This window comes from Mobula birostris, chromosome 23 (genome assembly GCF_030028105.1).
Source record: "Mobula birostris isolate sMobBir1 chromosome 23, sMobBir1.hap1, whole genome shotgun sequence".
NCBI lineage: Eukaryota > Metazoa > Chordata > Chondrichthyes > Myliobatiformes > Myliobatidae > Mobula > Mobula birostris.
Window position 1 is genome coordinate 48,696,327 of NC_092392.1, and position 18,803 is coordinate 48,715,129.

The following is an 18,803-nucleotide window of genomic DNA, read 5'->3' on the forward strand; positions in this document are numbered from 1 at the left end:
TAGGTCTAACACCAAGCAAGTGAAACCCATAAATTCATTAGCCACTGCAAATTGTTGCTCATGTAAATTGGTAGGAAGAGAATCTGTGCTGGGAGGGAGATAATTGATTGACAAGTGAGTGAATAGGTTACAGGAATATGTGAAGACTTGCCATTTCACAACTGCCCAAAGACACAAAAGGCTACAGAAGCTGGAACCTGGAGAAGCAAAGTGCTACAGCAGGGATTCCCAAACTTTTTCATGCCTGGGCTCTTACCATTAACTGAGAGGTCCTTGGTAACCCCTGTGCTAGAGGAACTCAGCAGGTCAAGCAGCATTCATGGAGGGCAATGATCACAATGAAGGGTCTCAATCTGAAATGTCGACTGTCCAAAGACGCAAATGAATTTGTAGAAAATTACAATACTGCCTTTCTTTGAGGTGTAGAAACTCAATGCCAGAGTAGTGACCTATCAGATGTTTTCTTTAAAAAAAGTCTTTGGAGCTTGATGAAAATATTGCACAGCAATTCATCATCAAAATTCAACTTTTATTGTTAAATAATCAAATGTTGGCCTTGCTAAGTAGTTAGGATTTAGGATTTAAATACTAAATGAGGTTAGCAGCTCAGATTTATTTTTATTTTTATTTAGCCCAGGTTGGCTAGAATTTCTATGATTTGGATAACATCCCAACCAAGGGTCATATGGCTTAGGAGATAAATTCTTTCCATTTACTTACTTCACCCACAACTAAACAGTAAACATGTCCTGATGCTTTCAATTTTACCTCTTAAGTTAAACTCTCCCAATCACTCCCCCAACTTGCTCATTCACAGCACTGTAACTCTGGCTTTTCACAAGTCCATCCATTAAATTGCCAGCATCAATCTAACGGGCCATGACCAGGAACTACAGATAGAAATATTGGCAATCAGGTCCTGCCACCAAATTCTGCAGAGCAACTGAAATCCATCCATTTACAGAACCATCAACCTACCCCACCGCCACTCATCTGCTGCTTCGGAGGGAATAGAGGAGCTGCCATAACTGATGTATATTCTAAACAATGATGGCCTTAATATTGAGCTTTTTAGGCACTGTACTTTCCCATTTAAACCTAAAGAACTGGCAAGTTCAAATGGGAAAAGCATAAAGAGTTAAATAAAATGAGACATGGGAAGGACAGAAAGTCAGATAATCCAAATGACGATCATTAAAATATGCCAGGTAAAGGAGCAGAGAAGAAGATTTAAGGAGAAACCTATACAGTACAGAGACATTAAGTGTTGCTGTGGGAGATAAATGCTTAATATTAAATGAACAGTAAGGAACGTAGCAGTAAATACCATTTATTGCAGAATTATAGCTTAATTGTATGGAAAAGGCACCATGAAACTATACAAATACAATATCAAATCCTTCTAAATGGATTTAAGTTCTCAAATGTACAACATTCTCAATTCAGCATGTTTTCATAAAATTACAGCAAGATAACAAAATTTAAAGTTCAGACAGTGAAAAAGACAACTTGCATGTGAAATCTTTTAGTGGCTATGTGTAACATCAATAAAACATTACATAGATTTCTGGGGTGGGGTAGTGTTGCTAGTTGTTCACTTCTGCTCTAAAAGGTTTCACACCAAGTACAGTAGCAAAGTAGCTCAGTGTTTAATGCAACTTTCTGGTCAAGCTTTTAGATCACAATAGTGTATTTAATAAGATAAAGAAACTGCTTTATTAAATCAGTGACATCTACAATGACATTTTGGTATTTTTACATTAAATGCCAATCATAGAAAAACCATTTAAGTGCTTCATACCAAAATTAATCTTCTGAAATTAAAACTGGCAGACAACAGTGACTCAAACACTCAATCCTATTCCCTTTTATCATTCTACAACAGAACATTACATACCTCATTCACTGCATAATAAACCAAGCAGAATATTAAATTATATTCAAAGAATGCAATCAACATTAAGATTGCAAGAGATCCACTGAATTTTAAGAATTACAAATTTTTACATAATTCTGTACTGTGCCATAGTAGTAAACATTTGTCCTTTGGGGAGATGTACTTCCCTGTTCCTCCAATTTGTGCATTCTGTGCATAATTTCAGAAAAAAAGTTAGATAATCTCTCAGTCACTTCCTAGAATGCAAAAAACTATCATCATAACGTTTCATGAATGGCTGTTTCCTTCATCAAAAGATTCCACTCCAGAGTCACAGCCAGCAGCACTGAGTTTTTCTTGCCTCCGTTTCATGATCTCTTCTAATTCTGATGTCCCACGTTTATCCTGAAGGCAAAAAGATAAACAAGGTTTATGGTTTTGCATAGAATGTTGGTGGAAGAGAAAAGAGAAGAATCTCGATTTTTTTCTGTTCTCAATTTCACTGCAAATACTAACATTCAATATGTTATAGTTTAAAACACAAGGCTTGTGTCATTTCACATTCACAATTCTGAACACAATTTTACTTGATGAATTTTATACTCTTTTTGAGAATGCCAAAAAGCACGTAAACATTTATTTCTAATGATTTTCAATTTAAAGACCAATATCAATTAAAGCAACTGGTTCTTCAAATAGATCTTACAGTCAGATAAGATGAAGTGCAGCATTCTCAAAATCATTAAATGGTGCTCTCTGGCATGACAGTACAATTAACAATTTCCCAATTCCCTCTTCCTGACTGGTTCATATTATGGTATTTTATACTGAAGGACTTCAAGTATAGTACATTGCAAGCAAGGCACTCTGGTTCCTTGGATAGCTGTTTCTAAGAGACTGCATAATATTGAATGACACTGAATGGTCTCTTACCGTGCTGTAAGATTCCACAGCTAATTTACTGTGTACTTGTAAGTGAAAGAGCTCAACTGCAACCATACAACTGCCCTTTTAGGAGCAGCAACTGCCACTTTAAGTGACTACATCTCCAGAGGAAGTGTTCAACTAACGGATGACTAAATTCAATGCATCAAGATTTCTTTTTATGTCTTACCAATTATATATAATTAAAGATACCAACAATGCTACAAATGGCCATACAAGAATTCAATCAATCAGTGCACTACTCTCATTTCAAAATGTGAGAAATGCAAATTACAAGATATTCAACCCTGATCTAAGCAGTAATTTGTAAATCTTGCCTGTTCACATCCACTCATCCTCCTAAAAGTATTATAAATTTGCAAGGGAAAATTGATTGAAAATACATGTCATATTGTGGCAATGTCATATAATAATAATAGGCATCCGTTAGTCTCATGAGACCATGGATTTGCGCCTTGGAAAGTTTCCAGGGAGCAGGCCTGGGCAAGGTTGTATGGAAGACCAGCAGTTGCCCACGTTGCAAGTCTCCCCTCTCCACACCACCGATGTTGTCCAAGGGAAGGGCATTAGGACCCATACAGCTGGCACCAGTATCGTTGCACAGCAATGTGTGGTTATGTGCCTTGCTCAAGGACACACAGGCTGCCTCAGCCAGGCTCGAACTAGCGACCTTCAAAACTAGCGCCTTAACCACTTGACCATGCGCCAACACTGGCAATGTCAGAACTGCTGGTTTTCCCCATCAGCTCTTTGTTCATTGACCAGAGTTTCAGGAGCTATTGTGCATATAACTTAAAGCAGAAATAATCAATAATCCAGTACAATTAAGTTGAAATCACAAGCTAATATGAATATTTATTTTTAAGTGGAGAAAATCTTCCATCTAGGATATAGATTGAAAGGAGGCTTTAATAATGTTCTAAACTATATTTATCGCTTAGAAAACCATCTGGCCATACAAACTAATCCTATCCAAGATCTACAAACCTGACTGTCTGGGTAGACTTATTGTTTTCTGCCCTCTCCTGTCTCTGTCTCTAGGAATTCATATCCACATACCTCGACTCCATTTTGTTCCTCTTGATTCAGTCCCTCTCTACCTACATCTGTGACACTTTGCACATTCTCAATCCTTTTAAGTTCCCTGGCCCTGATTGCTTCATTTACACCAGGGGTTCCCAATCTGGGGTCCACAGACCCCTCGATTAATGGTAGGTGCCTATGGCATAAAAAGATGGCCGGGAAACTATGGATGTCCAGTCCTATACACTTTTATCCCCCGTCAAAAAGGCCAAAGGCTCTCTGCTGCTTTCCAGACAATAGACCTAACCAGTTTCCCTCCACTACCACCCTCCTTTCTGGCAGAACTGGTTCTCACCCTCAAAAATTTCCCTCTCAGTTCCTCCCACTTTCTCCAAACTCAAGGAGTAGCCGTGGGCACTTGCGTGGACCCAAGCTACGCCTAACTTTTCATTGGCAATGTGGAACAGCCCAAGTTCCAAGCCTACACCGGTAACACTCCCCAACTCCTCCAGCGCTGCATTGAAGAGTGCTGTGGTGCTGCTTCCTGCACTAGGCTGAGCTCACCAATTCCATCAAATTTGCCTCCAACCTCCACCCTGCTCTCAAATTTACATGTTCCATTTCTGTCACCTCAATATCGCTTTCTCCATCTCTAGAGACAGACTATCTGTTAAAAACTACAGACTCTCACAGCTCCATTGACTATACCCTTTATCAGTCTGTCACTTGTAAAAACACTATTCCCTTTTCCTCCAACTCTACATCTGTTCTCAGGATAAGGCTTTCCATTCTGGAATATCTGAACTATCTTCCATCTTCAAAGAAACAGACTTTACTTCCATCACCAATGATGTTGCCCTTACCTGCTTCTCTTCCATTCCCTTACTACCATAATAGGGATAAGGTTACCTTGGTCCTTACCTACCAACCCACCAGCATCCATATCCAAATCATTCTCCATAATTTCTGTCATCTGCAACAGGATCCTACCAGTAAGAACATCTCCCCTGTCCCCACTCCCACTTCCCAATGGGATCACTCTCTAAGTGACTCTCTTGTCCACTTGTCCTTCCCTGCTGATCTCTCCTGGCACTAACCTTGACAAGCAGAAGTGCTACACCTGCCACTACACCTCTTCCTTCACCACCATTCAAGGCCCCAAACAGTGCTTCCAGGTGAGGCAACGCTTCATCAGTGACTCTGCACCCACTGTACCTGGCGCTCTCAGTGTAGTTTCCTCTACATCAGTGAGACCCGACATAGGTAGGAGACTGCTTCATTGAGCACTTTCACTCTGTGTGCCACAAAACGTGCAATTTCCAGGTGGCCACCCATTTCATTTCAACTTCCCATTCAGACATGTCAGTCCATGGCCTCCTCTACTGCCATGATGAGGCCACACTCAGGTTGAAGGAGCAACACCTCATATTCTGTCTGGATAGCCTCCAACCTGATGGCAAGGAGATCAATTTCTCAGACTTTTGGATATTTCTCATCCTCCCCCAACCCCTGCTCTTCTCTTTTCTCTTCTCACCTCTTCTCTTCACCTGCCCATCACATCCCTCTGTTACCCCTCCTCCTCTTCTTTCTTACATGGTCCACTGTCCTCTCCTATCAGATTCCTTTTTCAGCCCTTAACCTTATCCATCTACCACCTCCCAGCTTCTCATTTCATTCTCCCTCCCCGAACCACTAACCTTCCCCCTTACCTGGCTTCACCTATCAGCCAACAGCTTGAACTCCTTCCCCTCCCCCCACCTTATTGTGGCTTCCTCCCCCTTCTTTTCCAGTCCTGATGAAGGAGCTCGGCCCTAAAATATCAGCTGTTTATTCCTCCATAGATGCTGCCTGACTTGCTGAGTTCATCCAGAATTTTGTGTGTATTGCTCAAGATTTCCAGCATCTGCAGAATCTCCTGCTGTTGACAATTTTGAGAATATATTTTGGTTTCTACCTTGATCACAAATTTAGCACTTCATTTAACACTTGATATGTTTAAAAAATATTTGCTTCCTGCCTAAAAAATATTTTAAATTGTTGTTAATCTATAATGATAGATGCAACCAATCCATTTTACTCTTTTCCAAAATCACGAGTGGCAAAAATAGACAGAAGTTCTTAGATCAAAGTTCATTGGGACAGCACTGGGAACTTTTGTCCCATTTAGCAGTAACTGCCATCACTTCACTACTAACCATAAATTTTGGGCCTCCAGATTTAAGGAATAAAATGTTAGATTCATTGCAAGTTTAATAATAAATTTGTTTTTAAGATCCTAAAGTGCCAAATGATATATTTTCCATAACATTTCGGTCATTTATCTAGTACAGCAACAAATCTGCTACTGCTTCACGTAATTCATTGCCACAGTGTCACTACAAAAGGCAACTAAATGAAGTACTAGAATTTTTTGACAAAATAAGATCTTTCTGTTCCCAATGACAACGGAAGCTTGTGTGTGATTACCAGCTTCCAAGTATAGCCATTGTTTTCACAAAACAGCATTCTGTGTGCATTTATAACACCAAATCTTGAAAAGCAACTGCACTGTCTTCACTGCTATGACCAAATTCAAGACCTGTGTTATTAACTGTACAAACACAGCAATGTAGACAAAGAAAAAAAAAGTCACTACACTTAACCAATGTGATGGCAAAAACTAAATTTTAAAAAGGTCCTCAGAGTCGAAATAAACTTCTTTAGTACAAATGTCCAATCCGGATTTATAATTAAACTAGACAACAGGGTGACCCATTGGGGCACCCTTTGAGAGAAGGGTAGTGCAGTCTGATGTGACCAGAATGAACATTAAATTTTCCTGAATGCTATAGGTATCGCTTTGCTTTGGAAACTGAAGAAGAAAACCTCAGTTTATTGAAGAAGAACGATGCATAGCAAAGCAAATATAGCTCCTCCTTGTTTAACGAAGGACACTTTTGATGGCATCATTTCTGGTTTATCTGCCACCCTTGTGGCTCTTGTTGTCATTCTAGAGATGTGCAGTCCTTTCATCCCCTGTCTCTTCATCTCTTCCGCTGTTTGTTGTTTGTCTCTGATCCTGGAGATGTGCTTGCCTCTCCTCCTCTGTCTCTTCTTCTCTCATCTTTTTTTTGTCCTGACTCTTTGATCCTGGAGTCGTGCGACCCTGGCCTCATCCGATTCTTGTTCTCTCCCTCTCCTTGCTGCTTCTCGACGACGTTTGGCGTCATCTCTTGCCCATAATGTCTCCCTTCCCTCTCCACGCGGCATAATTAGGCTGACCTTTTTTTTCTACCCTAATGCTGGATAGAAGATACGAAGCACTAACACCAAAGGATGCTGATTATTCTTGATGATGTGGTTGGCGCTCTCCTAAATGGACGTGATATAGTCACCACTGTCCTTTGACTGCAACAAAGGGTTTTATGGGTGTCTCGAAGTACGTCATTACAATAAGATTTAATTATCTCTTATTGATGGGTGGCAGTTAGATCTGTCCCAACCCTGCACATGCTGATGGTGATTAGTAGAATGTGACCCCTCGAAATAAAGTTGCCCTGCCCTTTTGCTCCAGTAGGCGTCGCTGCTGAGGCTGGGCATGCGCATGCGTCGGGCTGTCGCGACCCAATTTCCATGATGGTGGATCGGCTCTCGGGTTAAAAGGGAGCCTGTTGATCTTTGAAAATGAGCAATTTTATATAAATATATAACCCTGAACTTTGCCTGCATTCTGTAAGTTAGCGCATTTTAATTCGATTTAGCCAAAAAAAAGTGCCGCTGTAATGCACTGTTTGCGCTAATTGGAGGTCACAAACAGACAGACAGAGCATGAGAGTTTTAGTAGTATATAGATAATCAATATAATCATTGAAGATTACAATCCATTGGATGCAAACATTATTATTAGGCAACTAGAACAATATTTCCATAATTCCTTATTCACTAATTGGGAATAACATTTGCCAAGGCTATCCATGCACATAGCAAATACCCTGAATGTATTTTCATATTACTTCCAAGGTGAAGAGTACGAGTTAAGAACTCAATAGTTTAAAATATGAATGAAATATAGTTTCCTTTCAGATGTCATCAATTTCTGTCCAAAATATTAAGAAAACTGAGGACTCTGAACCACACGTGGGCACAATAGAGAAGATGGACAAGGACAGAGATGGAGAGCCTTCATTGCTGCCCTAAGTGCCAGCGGCGTTACGGGCAGTAATTACGTAGTATTAAGCAAAATAGGACCACTTTTATTACGTGACAGCTGAAGTAATATATTTGAGTGAATATCATAATTTTATTTAATTACTTTAATTTTATTTAGTATTTTTAATTCAAAATGCAAGTTGAATTTTGGGGCAAAACTAACTAAATCAGAGTCCTAAAGCTTTTAAGTAGAGACACAGAACAGTAACAGGCCCTCTGGTCCAACAAACCCACACCAACCAATTACACCCATGTGACCAATTAACCCGTACATCTCATTCAGAGGAAACCCACGTTGTCACGGGTAGAATATACAAACTCCTGACGAAGAGTGGTGGAATTAAACACAGGTCACTGGCATTGTAATTGTGCTATGCTACCATGCCGTCCACATGAAAAGATGCCTTTTAGTCCTCCATGTGCATGCCAATCTGTTTACTTATCCTTACTAATTCCACTTGCTTGCATTAGGTCTGCATCTTTCTATGCTTGTCAAAGTGCATCTTCTGGTTGTATCTGATTTCAACATCTCCTCTGGTAGCGAGATCCAGATATCAACCACTTTCTGCGTTAAAATATCTCCACTCAGATCTCTATTAAAACTCCACCCTCTTACCTTCAACCAATGTCCTCTTATTTTTGATACACCTACCATGAGAAAAATATTCTGACCATCTCCCCTATCTATGCTTCTTAGAATTTTATTTAACTCCCTCATATCATCTCTCACACTCTTACCCCTAGCACAGCCTACCTATTCTCTCCCCATAACCTAAATCCTCCAATCCAAATAACAAGCTGGTGAACTCCCTTTATACTCTCTCCACCTACTCTCATAACCACACCCTCTTTAACTTCTTCCTGCTCAATAACATCCTTCCTATAAGATCACTGTATAGAGTAAAGCAACATCAGATAACATCCCAACTGCAGTTTTGAAGACCTGCACTCCAGAAGAAGCTGCACCTCTAGCCAAATAGTTCAAATACAAAGGATGCCTAAAAACAACTCTGATGGACTAGACACAATTGACGCATGGACCATTCTTCTTCTTCTGACTTTTAATAGTAGTTGGCAGTCCAACTTAATGGTACATTACCACCACCAACTGTACTGGAGTGTGGGAAATAAACTCAACTCCTGCCAAAGGGTTTCGGCCTGAAATGTCGACTGTACTCTTTTCCTAGATGCTGCCTGGCCTGCTGAGTTCCTCCAGCATTTTGTGTGTGTTGCTCAGATTTCTAGCATCTGCAGATTTTCTCTTGTTTGTGAAATAAAACCCCTAATAGTTCTTTGTCAAATGAAAACTACATTACCCCAAAAAGCCCTTTAGGTTGTAAATAATGGAAGACGATATTGTGAATCAAATTAAAGTCACCTCCATAACTTAGTAAAACCTTTAACTGTAAACTATCAAACTCCCCAAAGACAATAGTGAAGTCTGCATTTGATTTCTTTCAACCTTATATGTTTCACATTGTAATAGAATATATTCAACTGTTTCACAATGATGACAAAACCTACACACTCCAGAGTGAAGTTTTCCAACAAGATACAAGAAATAATTAAGCATAGCATGCCCAATTCTAAGTCGAGACAACCAGTGCCTTTACTTCCTGAGAAGCTAAAGAAATTTGGCCTGTCCCCTAAAACTCTCACTAATTTTTATAGATGCACCGTAGAAAGCATTCTTCGAGGGTGCATCACAACCTGGTATGGAAGTTGTCCTGTCCAAGACCGGAAGAAGCTGCAGAAGATTGTGAACACGGCCCAGCACATCACACAAAACAATCTTCCGTCCTTGGACTCACTTTACACCACACGCTGTTGGAGCAGTGCTGCCAGGATAATCAAGAACATGACCCACGCGGCCAACACACTTTGCGTCCCTCTTCCCTCCGTGAGAAGGCTCAGGAGCTTGAAGACTCGTACGGCCAGATTTGAGAACAGCTTCTTTCCAACTGTGATAAGACTGCCGAACGGATCCTGACCCGGATCTGGGCCGTACCCTCCAAATATCTGGACCTGCCTCTCAGTTTTTTTGCACTACCTTATCTTCCCTTTTCTATTTTCTATTTATGATTTATAATTTAAATTTTTAATATTTACTATTGATCTGTACTCCAGGGAGCACGAAGCGCAGAATCAAATATTGCTGTGATGATTGTACGCTCTAGTATCAATTGTTTGGCAACAATAAAGTATAAAGTATAATTCCTTCCCTTCTTGTCTTACTCCCTCTCCCATCAATCCAACAGTTTTATGCATTCTGCAGAGATATGTCTCCCCTTATGCCCATTATCCATTGAGTCTTGCCATAATCCCCTAGATCATAACCTCACCAAGCCCTTACCTTCTGATTTGCTAAGTGGAAGGTCTACATCCACAGTTGAACTTTTAACAGAGTTTTTAGCTCAACAATCATTCCACTCATTACCCTCAAACACTTTATTGTGCAGGGACCCACAAGAAGCATACATGTAAACCAATACTTTGAATATGAAATAAAATCTGAAGAGCTTCCAACAGTAAATCTGACCTACTGCTATAATGACCTGTTTTAAGACTTGTAAAACCAAAAAAGAATCTGAACAAATTACAAATCTGAAAGGACAAATTACAAATCTGCAAGGACAAATTACCTCCACCCACTGCAAGCCCAAAATAATGGCAACCAATTCTGATACTGATAAATGGACATGGACCATGATAATAATTATATCCTTATAAAGCGTCAGCACTACATCCTTGTTTTTATCTTCTAGTCCTCTTCAAATTAATGCTAGCACTGCATTTGTCTTTCTAACTACTAAGTCAACCTGCAAATCAACCTTTAGGGAATCCTAGAATTGGACTCCCAAGTCCCTTTGTACCTCTGACTTATGTTTAGAAAGTAGTCACACCATTATCCTTCTTTCAAAGAGGATTGCAGAGAACTTCAATGTTGGCAGCAGATTTTTCTATTATACAAAACAAAACAATTTAATCTTTAAATCCACTTTTTGCATCAAGCAACACACACAAATGCTGGAGGAACTCAGCAGGCCAGGCAGTATCTATGGAAAAGAGTACAGTCAACATTTCGGGCCAAGACTCTTCATCAGGACTGGAGAAACAAAAAAATGAGGAGTCTGAGTGAGAAAGTGGAGGGGAGGGGAGGAAGAAGCACAAGATGATAGATGAAACTGGGGTGGGGGGAGGCGTGAAGTAAAGAGCTGGGAAGTTGATTGGTAAAAGAGATACAGGGCTGGAGAAGGGGAATCTGATAGGGAGGACAGAAGGCCATGGACGAGAAAAAGTGGGAGGAGAAGCACCAGAGGGAAGTGATGGGCAGGTAAGGAGATAAGGTGAGAGAGGGAAATAAGAATACTGTGATAAAACTGGACGCGATCACTGAGACCTATTATGGAGTACTGGCAAAATCAGAAACACTTTGAATATCTACATACATATGTAGAACATTACAGTACAATACAGGCACATCGGCCCACGATGTTGTGTCTACTCTAAGATCAATCTAATCCTTCCCTCCCACAAAGCCCTCCATTTTAATATCCATAATTTATATTTACCTCTATCACCATCCCTGGCAGCATGTTTCACACATCCACTGTGTAAAAAAAAAATTATCTCTGAAATTCTGCCTATACTTTCCTCCAATCATCTTAAAATTAAGTCTCTTTGCATTAGCCATTTTTAGCCCTGGGAAAAGTTTCTGGCTATCCATGTAATCTATGCCTCTTATTACTTCGTATACCTGTCAAATTTTCTCCTCCTCCTTCAGTCCAAAGAGAAAAGCCCTAGCTTACTCAACTTATCCTCATAAGATATGCTCTCCAATCCAGGCAGCATCCTGGTAAATCTCCTCTGAACTGTCTAAAGCTTCCACATCCTTCCTGTAATGAGGTGACCACAACCGATCCCAATATTCCAAGTGTGGTCGAACATTTTGCATAGTAGGGGAATTAAGGATTATGAGTAAAAGGAAGATAGGTGGAGATGAGTCCATGGTCAGATCAGCCATGATTTTATTGAATAGGCTCGACGGGTCAGATGGCTTACTCCTGCTCCTATTTCTTACGTTATATTTTCTTGTGGCTCTTGAACGCAACCCCCGACTAATGAAGGCCAACACATCACAAGCCTTCTTAACAATCCTATCAACTGGCGCAGCAACTTTGAGGGATCTATGGATGTGGGCCCCAAAATTTCTGTTCCTCCACACTGTTAAGAATCCTGCCAATAACCCAGTATACAGCCTTCAACTTCGAAAGTGAACAACTTCACATTTCTCTGGGTAGAACTCCATTTGTCTGGTGAATATTCACAAAAGTTTAATCAAAGATTTAATTAAAAAAATATAAAGACCATGTATTGATTCAGTATTATAGATGTAATCTTAAAAGTTTAATGAAGTGATTCAGAAAAGCATTACCTCCAAAGCAGCCTTTTGTACCGTAACCTGACTGTATACTCGAGCACCTTCATCAGGACAAACAGTTCTCAACTCGTCCTTATTTAGAGAAAAAAGCTGTGCTCCTGAGAGAATACCCAAACTGTTCACAGTGCTGTAACACAAAAAGTTATGTGTAGCTCAGAAGTAATGTTTTAAATATCATCCATTCAAGATTTTAATGTTTTAAGCTGAACAAACAGCAAACTAAAAAGGAGAAAGGGATAGAAGTATAAGATTTCTAACTTGTCATATAATTTTGTACATCTACTTCATCCATGGTAGTCTTCAGTCTTCTGATCATTCATTGAATATGTTCAACCACCTGAGCATTTTATCTAAAATTCAACTTCAATGCTTCCTCACACATATATATACTTTTTAAATGAGATTTGTAACATATTACCACCAATAAATAACTTTGTTATGTTTATACTTAATACTGACATTTGGAAATCTACAAATAACTGTCAATGGAACATGGCTGCACCAAAGACAGCTCTGCAAGAATCAATACAATGCTTTGATATCAAATTGTGTTTTTTTTAAGCACACTTTCTTGAAATCAGTTTTAAAACACAAATTAGTTGTAATTATTGAACATACTAACCCTGAAGAAATACTTTTGCATGCTTTTCTTTTCAAAAATTCATGATTATAAGTGCATAAGTTAATCATTTTCTCATGAAATGCTTTCCATATACCATAACTATACATGTTAGTTCCTTTGTTACTTCAGTCTTCCACTACCTTGATGCTTTTTATTTTGTGGTTTTTTTGCAGACAGATGACTAGTGTGCTTAATGGACATCATATATTGACTATTTTAGCTCCCTTTGTCTCGCCTCTCCCCAAAACAACTTGCTTTTTGCTGCTTTTAATAATTAAGAGGTTCCAGGCCCCAACAGTCTCATTTTCACTAGGGATGTCCAATGCCTCAACTCTTCATTTCACCATCACAGCTGATTGAGGACCCTTCGTTTATTCAAAAAGACATCAAAACAATCTCCCTCCACCCAGGAAACAAATTCTCCTTAAACTTAGCACACCGCTCAGAGCAAACTCTGAGAGGCAAATAATGTCTTTAAGATTTAAAACCATTCTGATTTTCAATTACAATTAAGAATAGCTTGATTAAAAGCACTGTAAAAATTAAAAACATTAAGATAATTCAAACTTATCTTCTCCCACAGGGTCAGCAACCGTTTTCAAATGAACACAATCCAGCCCCAGTGTAAAGATGAGAGGTGGATGCACAAACTCTCTCTCAAAGCCATCAGAGCCCCAGCACTGAACTCAACAGTAATGCATCATCAGCTAACTCCCACCATATTTCCTATTTCTACTGTTTCTCGGACTTGGCTGGAAACCAGTAACAAACTGAGATGCAAGGGGCTGACAAGTGGCAGTCCCCTATTGCATTACTAGCCACTAGCCAATTCAATTTGCCTTCCCAGCCCTGATGTTCAAAATAAAAGCCAACATTTCTGCTCATGGCTCCAGGCTTGCATCCACTTAACTAGCTGGTGCCCAGGACTCCGGAGCAAAGTCAAATGCCTGGAACTTCTATCCAACTGCTCTGCAATCCCACGAACGAGACAATTCCTCAAAATTCAGAATAAATTCATTACCAGTATACATGCATGTTAACATATACTAGCTAGAGATTAATTTCCTGCATTCACTTACAGAAAAAAGTTCAATAGAATTTTATGAGAAATTACAAATAAACAAAGGCTGACAATCAATGCACAAAAGACAACAAACTGCAAATAAAAAATAATGCTGAGACACGAGTTGTAAAAGGCCATTGATAGAGAGTCTGAAGGTCACAGAATCAAAATCCAGTGCTTTTCCAGTGCATACGGCAAATAAACTCTTCCCAGGCTTCCAGCTGGGTATGGGTATCGATTATAACCGATGTCTATATCCATATAATGGATATCTATACCCGGGTGGAAGCTTAAGAAGAGTTTATTCATCATAGAATCAACTTAGAGCTTCTAGGCCTTGGTCTCAATACCTCCAGTAGGTTCGGTTTGGCAACAACATCTCCACCACAATCTCCATCTGCACAGGTGCACCCAGAAGGCTGTGTTGCTTAGCACCTGCTCTACTCGCTTTACACTTATGATTGTGTGGCTAAGCACATCTCCAACACCACACTGAAGTTTGCAGACAACACCTCTGCCGTAGGCTGAATCAAGGGTAGTGATGAATCAGTATACAAGAGGGAGATTGAAAATATCAGCAAGACCTAGGAGCTGAACATCATGAGGAGGAAGCCAGAAGACCATGAGCCAATCCTCATCAGAGGATCAGAGGTGGAGAGAGTTAGCAATTTTAAATTCCTCTGTTTTACCACCTGTCTGGGCCCAGCATGTAAGTGCAATTATGAAGCAAGCATGGCAGTGCCCCTACTTCTTTAGAAGTTTGCAAAGATTCAGCGTGACATCTAAAACTTTCACGATCTTCTATAGTGTGGTGGAGGGTATACTGACTCGCTGCATCACAGCCTGGTATAGAAACACCACTGCCCTTGACCAAATAATCCTCCATCAAGTAGTGGATATGGCTCAATGTACCATGGGTAAAAACTTCCTCGCCATTGAGCACATCTGTACTAAGGGTTGTCACGGGAAAGCAGCACCATCATCAGGGACCCCCACCACTGAGGACATGCTCTCTTCTTACTGCTGCCATCAGGAAGGTGGTACAGGAGCCTCAGGACTCTCACCACAAGGTTCAGGAACAGTTATTACCCCTCAACCACCAGGCTCTTTAACCAAAGGGGATAAATTCACTCAACTCCACTTGCCCTATCATTGAAATATTCTGACAACTTAGGGACTCACACCTTTTCTTTGTTTTCTGGTGTGTGCCTGCGTGTGTGTGCGTCTGTGTGTGCGTGCGCATCTGTGCGTCCGTGATCATGGATTTTTCATGGCTTTTTACAAGGTGTGCGGATCGAGAGAGAGGGAGAGAGAGAGAGAGAGAGAGAGAGAGAGAGAGAAAGAGAGAGAGAGAGAGACTGAGACTGACTGACTGTGTGGCGCGCCACTCCTCACACAGACATTTTCGCAGTATTTTCCCTTTGTTTTATGAAGTTGAGTGGCAATCTCGACACTCAACCCAGCACGGATGGAAAGCGTACTCGGGGGTGGACCTGACTAGTTTCGAACCTGGGAATCTCCGCTCCCGGGCCCGACACCGATGTCGTTGCGCCACCAGCCGGCTCTGGACTCACTTTCAAGGACTGTTCATCTCACATTCTCGATATTTATTGCTTATTTATTTATTTTATTTATTTATTGCTTATTTATTTATTATCATTTCTTTCTTTTTGTATTTGCACAGTTTGCACATTGGCTTAATGCCCAAATTGGTGTGCAAACTTTTGTTGATTCTATTATGGTTATTATTCTATTATGGATTTATTCAGTATGTCTGCAAGAAAATGAATCTCAGAGTCGTATATGGTGACAGATATATACACTGATAATAAATTTACTTTGAATTCTAGGTTGTAGTGAATGAAGTTATCCACACTGATTTCGAAGTCTGATAATTGTAAGGTAATAACTGTTCCTGAACCTGATAGTGTGGGACCTATGGCTCCTGTCCTTCCTGCCCGATGGTATAGCAAGAGGAAGGCATGGCCAGGATAGTGAGGGTCTTTGATGATGTATGCTGCTTTCTTGTAGAAGTGCTCCTTGTAAGTGTACTCAGTGGTGGGGAGGGTTTTGCTTCTGATGGACTGGCTGTGCCTACCACATTCGATAGTCTCATGGGCTTAGGCTAGGAAATCTGTTATTCAATCTGTAGCATGCACAGTGGATCCATTTGCTTTCAAAAGGAATAAATGGTTATTTAAAATCAAATTTAAAATGCTCTTAATTGCATATAAGGCTCTATAAAATCTAGCTCATCTGTATATTTTGGGCTGTATATTCCCTTACATCCATATCATAATATTAGATCCACGAATACTGATTTGCTTAGGTTTCCAGGAACCAAGCATATAAGAACTGGTAATGCAGCCCTTTGCTCTTACGCACCTACAATCTGGAATACCCTACTGACTGAGGTATGCCAGGCTAGTACTGTAGAATGTTTCAAAGCACTCCTAAAAACCTACTTTTTAAAAAATTCAGCCTAGCTATAGGATTATTGATTACATTTATATAACTCAGTATATTTGATTACATCTTATACTATATAATGCTTGTCTTTACTTATGAATTTTAATTTTGTCTCATATTTTTATGACTATATTGATTTATCTTTACAATCTATGTAAAGCACTTTGAACCTCCAACTTAATGTATGAAAGGTGCTATATAAATAAAGTTATTATTATTTAGAAGAACAAAGACAAAGCATTGCATTTATTTTATTTTATTTTATTGAGCTGACGTAAACAAATGTAAAATTGGTGTGGAACTTGTACTCGTCAAAGTGATACAAAATGATCTGCATTTTATCATTTTTGGAATATTCCCTAGCACTAGTTCAGGTTTTTTTTAAATGCTTTCACGGATTTAAATTTCCAAACAGAGCTTAAATTTTAACAGTTTTTGTTTCCAAATATTTAGGAATGCTAATGTTTGTATTTTGTCCCATGTGTTTGACTGTAATATGTACTTACACAGCGCTAAATCCCTTGGACCGTAACCATTCTGCAACTTCCTCTGGGGTCGAGTCGTAGCAAATGCCAATGGTTGAGCTGTTGCTTCGTAACACCTGAAACTTCTTCTGTGCAGCACCACGCCCAATTGTAAGTCTGTGTGCCAGCTCATCCTGCACTTCCTCCATATGAGATTTTCTGCCTGCAAAGAACACAGTAAGATAATGAGGCCTTCCAGAACAAATACAACTCTCAGAACCTCCAAGTGACAATCTGGAAAATATTGCAATATTATTAATTTTAATGCTAATCTAAAGATCTTTAGTAGCATTTCAAATTCAACTTGAATTCAATCAAACATTACTGATATTTGGATACCAAAACCATTTTCACCATTTGAAAATTGCCTTTACTGATATAACTCATAGCTATGGCTTTACTTGCTAACAAAACAAGAACACACTATGTTATTATCCACCCACATTTTATCCCATTGGCCACACTCTTACATATTCATATGCCCAGCTTTGAACCATCAAAAAAAATCAGATAGACATAATATTCTTGATTCCCATATTGATTTGGACTGAATAGCTGGGACTCCAACACCAATCCTTGTGACACTCCATAAGTCACAGTGTCTCAACCTGCAAATTACCCTTTTATTCCTCCCCTCTTCTCCCCTATAAAATTACTCCCAAAACTATAAACTGTTTATCATTCATGTGTGGCACCCTGCCAAAAGCCTTCTAAAAGTTTAAATACACGGGATCAAATGATTCATCCTTACATAATTTGGTATTTAGAACCACAAAAAATTACATTTGTCAAACGTTCCTTCCCTTTCATAAATCTATATTGACTCTGCTCAATCCTAATGTTGAGCTTTCATTTCCTGACTGATAAATTCAATCATTTTTTCATCCTACTGTTGTCCAGCTGATTCATTATTCCTTTCACTCCCTTGTTAAACCGTGGGGTTATATTTGCTATCATCCATAAAATCTATAGAAATTTGGAAGATGACAACCTGTAAATCCATTACTTCCAAAGTCATCCCTGAGAAAACCATAGGATGCAGGTAATCCTGGGGATTTATTGCCTTCCAGTCCAATTACATTTTCCAATACTAATTTCTTTGATCTCCTTATTCTCCCTAGAATTGCAGTTATTTATTAATTCCAGCAAGGTTTCCATTGCCTACCCTAAAAAATATTGTACAATTTCTCTGTCATTTCTTATTCCACAGTACAATTCCACCTGTCCCAGTCAGTGAAGGATCCATGTTAGCATTAAGTGTTTATTCTCAGCTACTATTCTTCAGCAATGTTTTCCTTTCTAAAGTAGGATAACCAACGGAAAGGAAATAATTTACAAGATGGTGGAACGTCCTGTTACAGAGCCAGCACAGATTCAAAGGGCTGATTGGCCTCCTTGCACACTGTAATCATTCTGAACTTCTGTGACTCAATTCATGAACATACTAACAAATTGTATTTAGCTCCGGAAGAAGAGGGTTCCAGTAAACGATGCGACAAAGGGCGACATCCTCTCTACTTCCGTCATTTATTTTACGTCCTCTTTCAAACATGGTTGCACTACTGTTGGAGCCTGTGATCTACATTTCTGGTGGTGTGCTTTTGGGCCAACCGAGTGGTCCAGTGCTTTGCTGTCTTCGAGAGGGTTCCACA

At 39.6% G+C, this 18,803-nt stretch overlaps 1 protein-coding gene across 8 annotated transcripts in view; it reads right to left on the reverse strand.

The window, feature by feature from the left end:
• Window positions 1-1,333: 1,333 nt before the first annotated feature.
• Window positions 1,334-18,803, reverse strand: part of eps8a (EGFR pathway substrate 8a, signaling adaptor) — a 234,716-nt gene continuing 217,246 nt past the window's right edge. For all 8 annotated transcript variants that reach the window (XM_072241155.1, XM_072241157.1, XM_072241154.1 and 5 more), the window contains 3 exons: window positions 17,134-17,314; window positions 12,468-12,600; window positions 1,334-2,281 (listed from right to left, as the gene is read on the reverse strand). In XM_072241155.1, coding sequence (XP_072097256.1) covers window positions 2,165-2,281; window positions 12,468-12,600; window positions 17,134-17,314 — 431 coding nt within the window. In that variant the 3' untranslated portion in view covers window positions 1,334-2,164. The remainder of the gene's footprint in view (window positions 2,282-12,467; window positions 12,601-17,133; window positions 17,315-18,803) is intronic.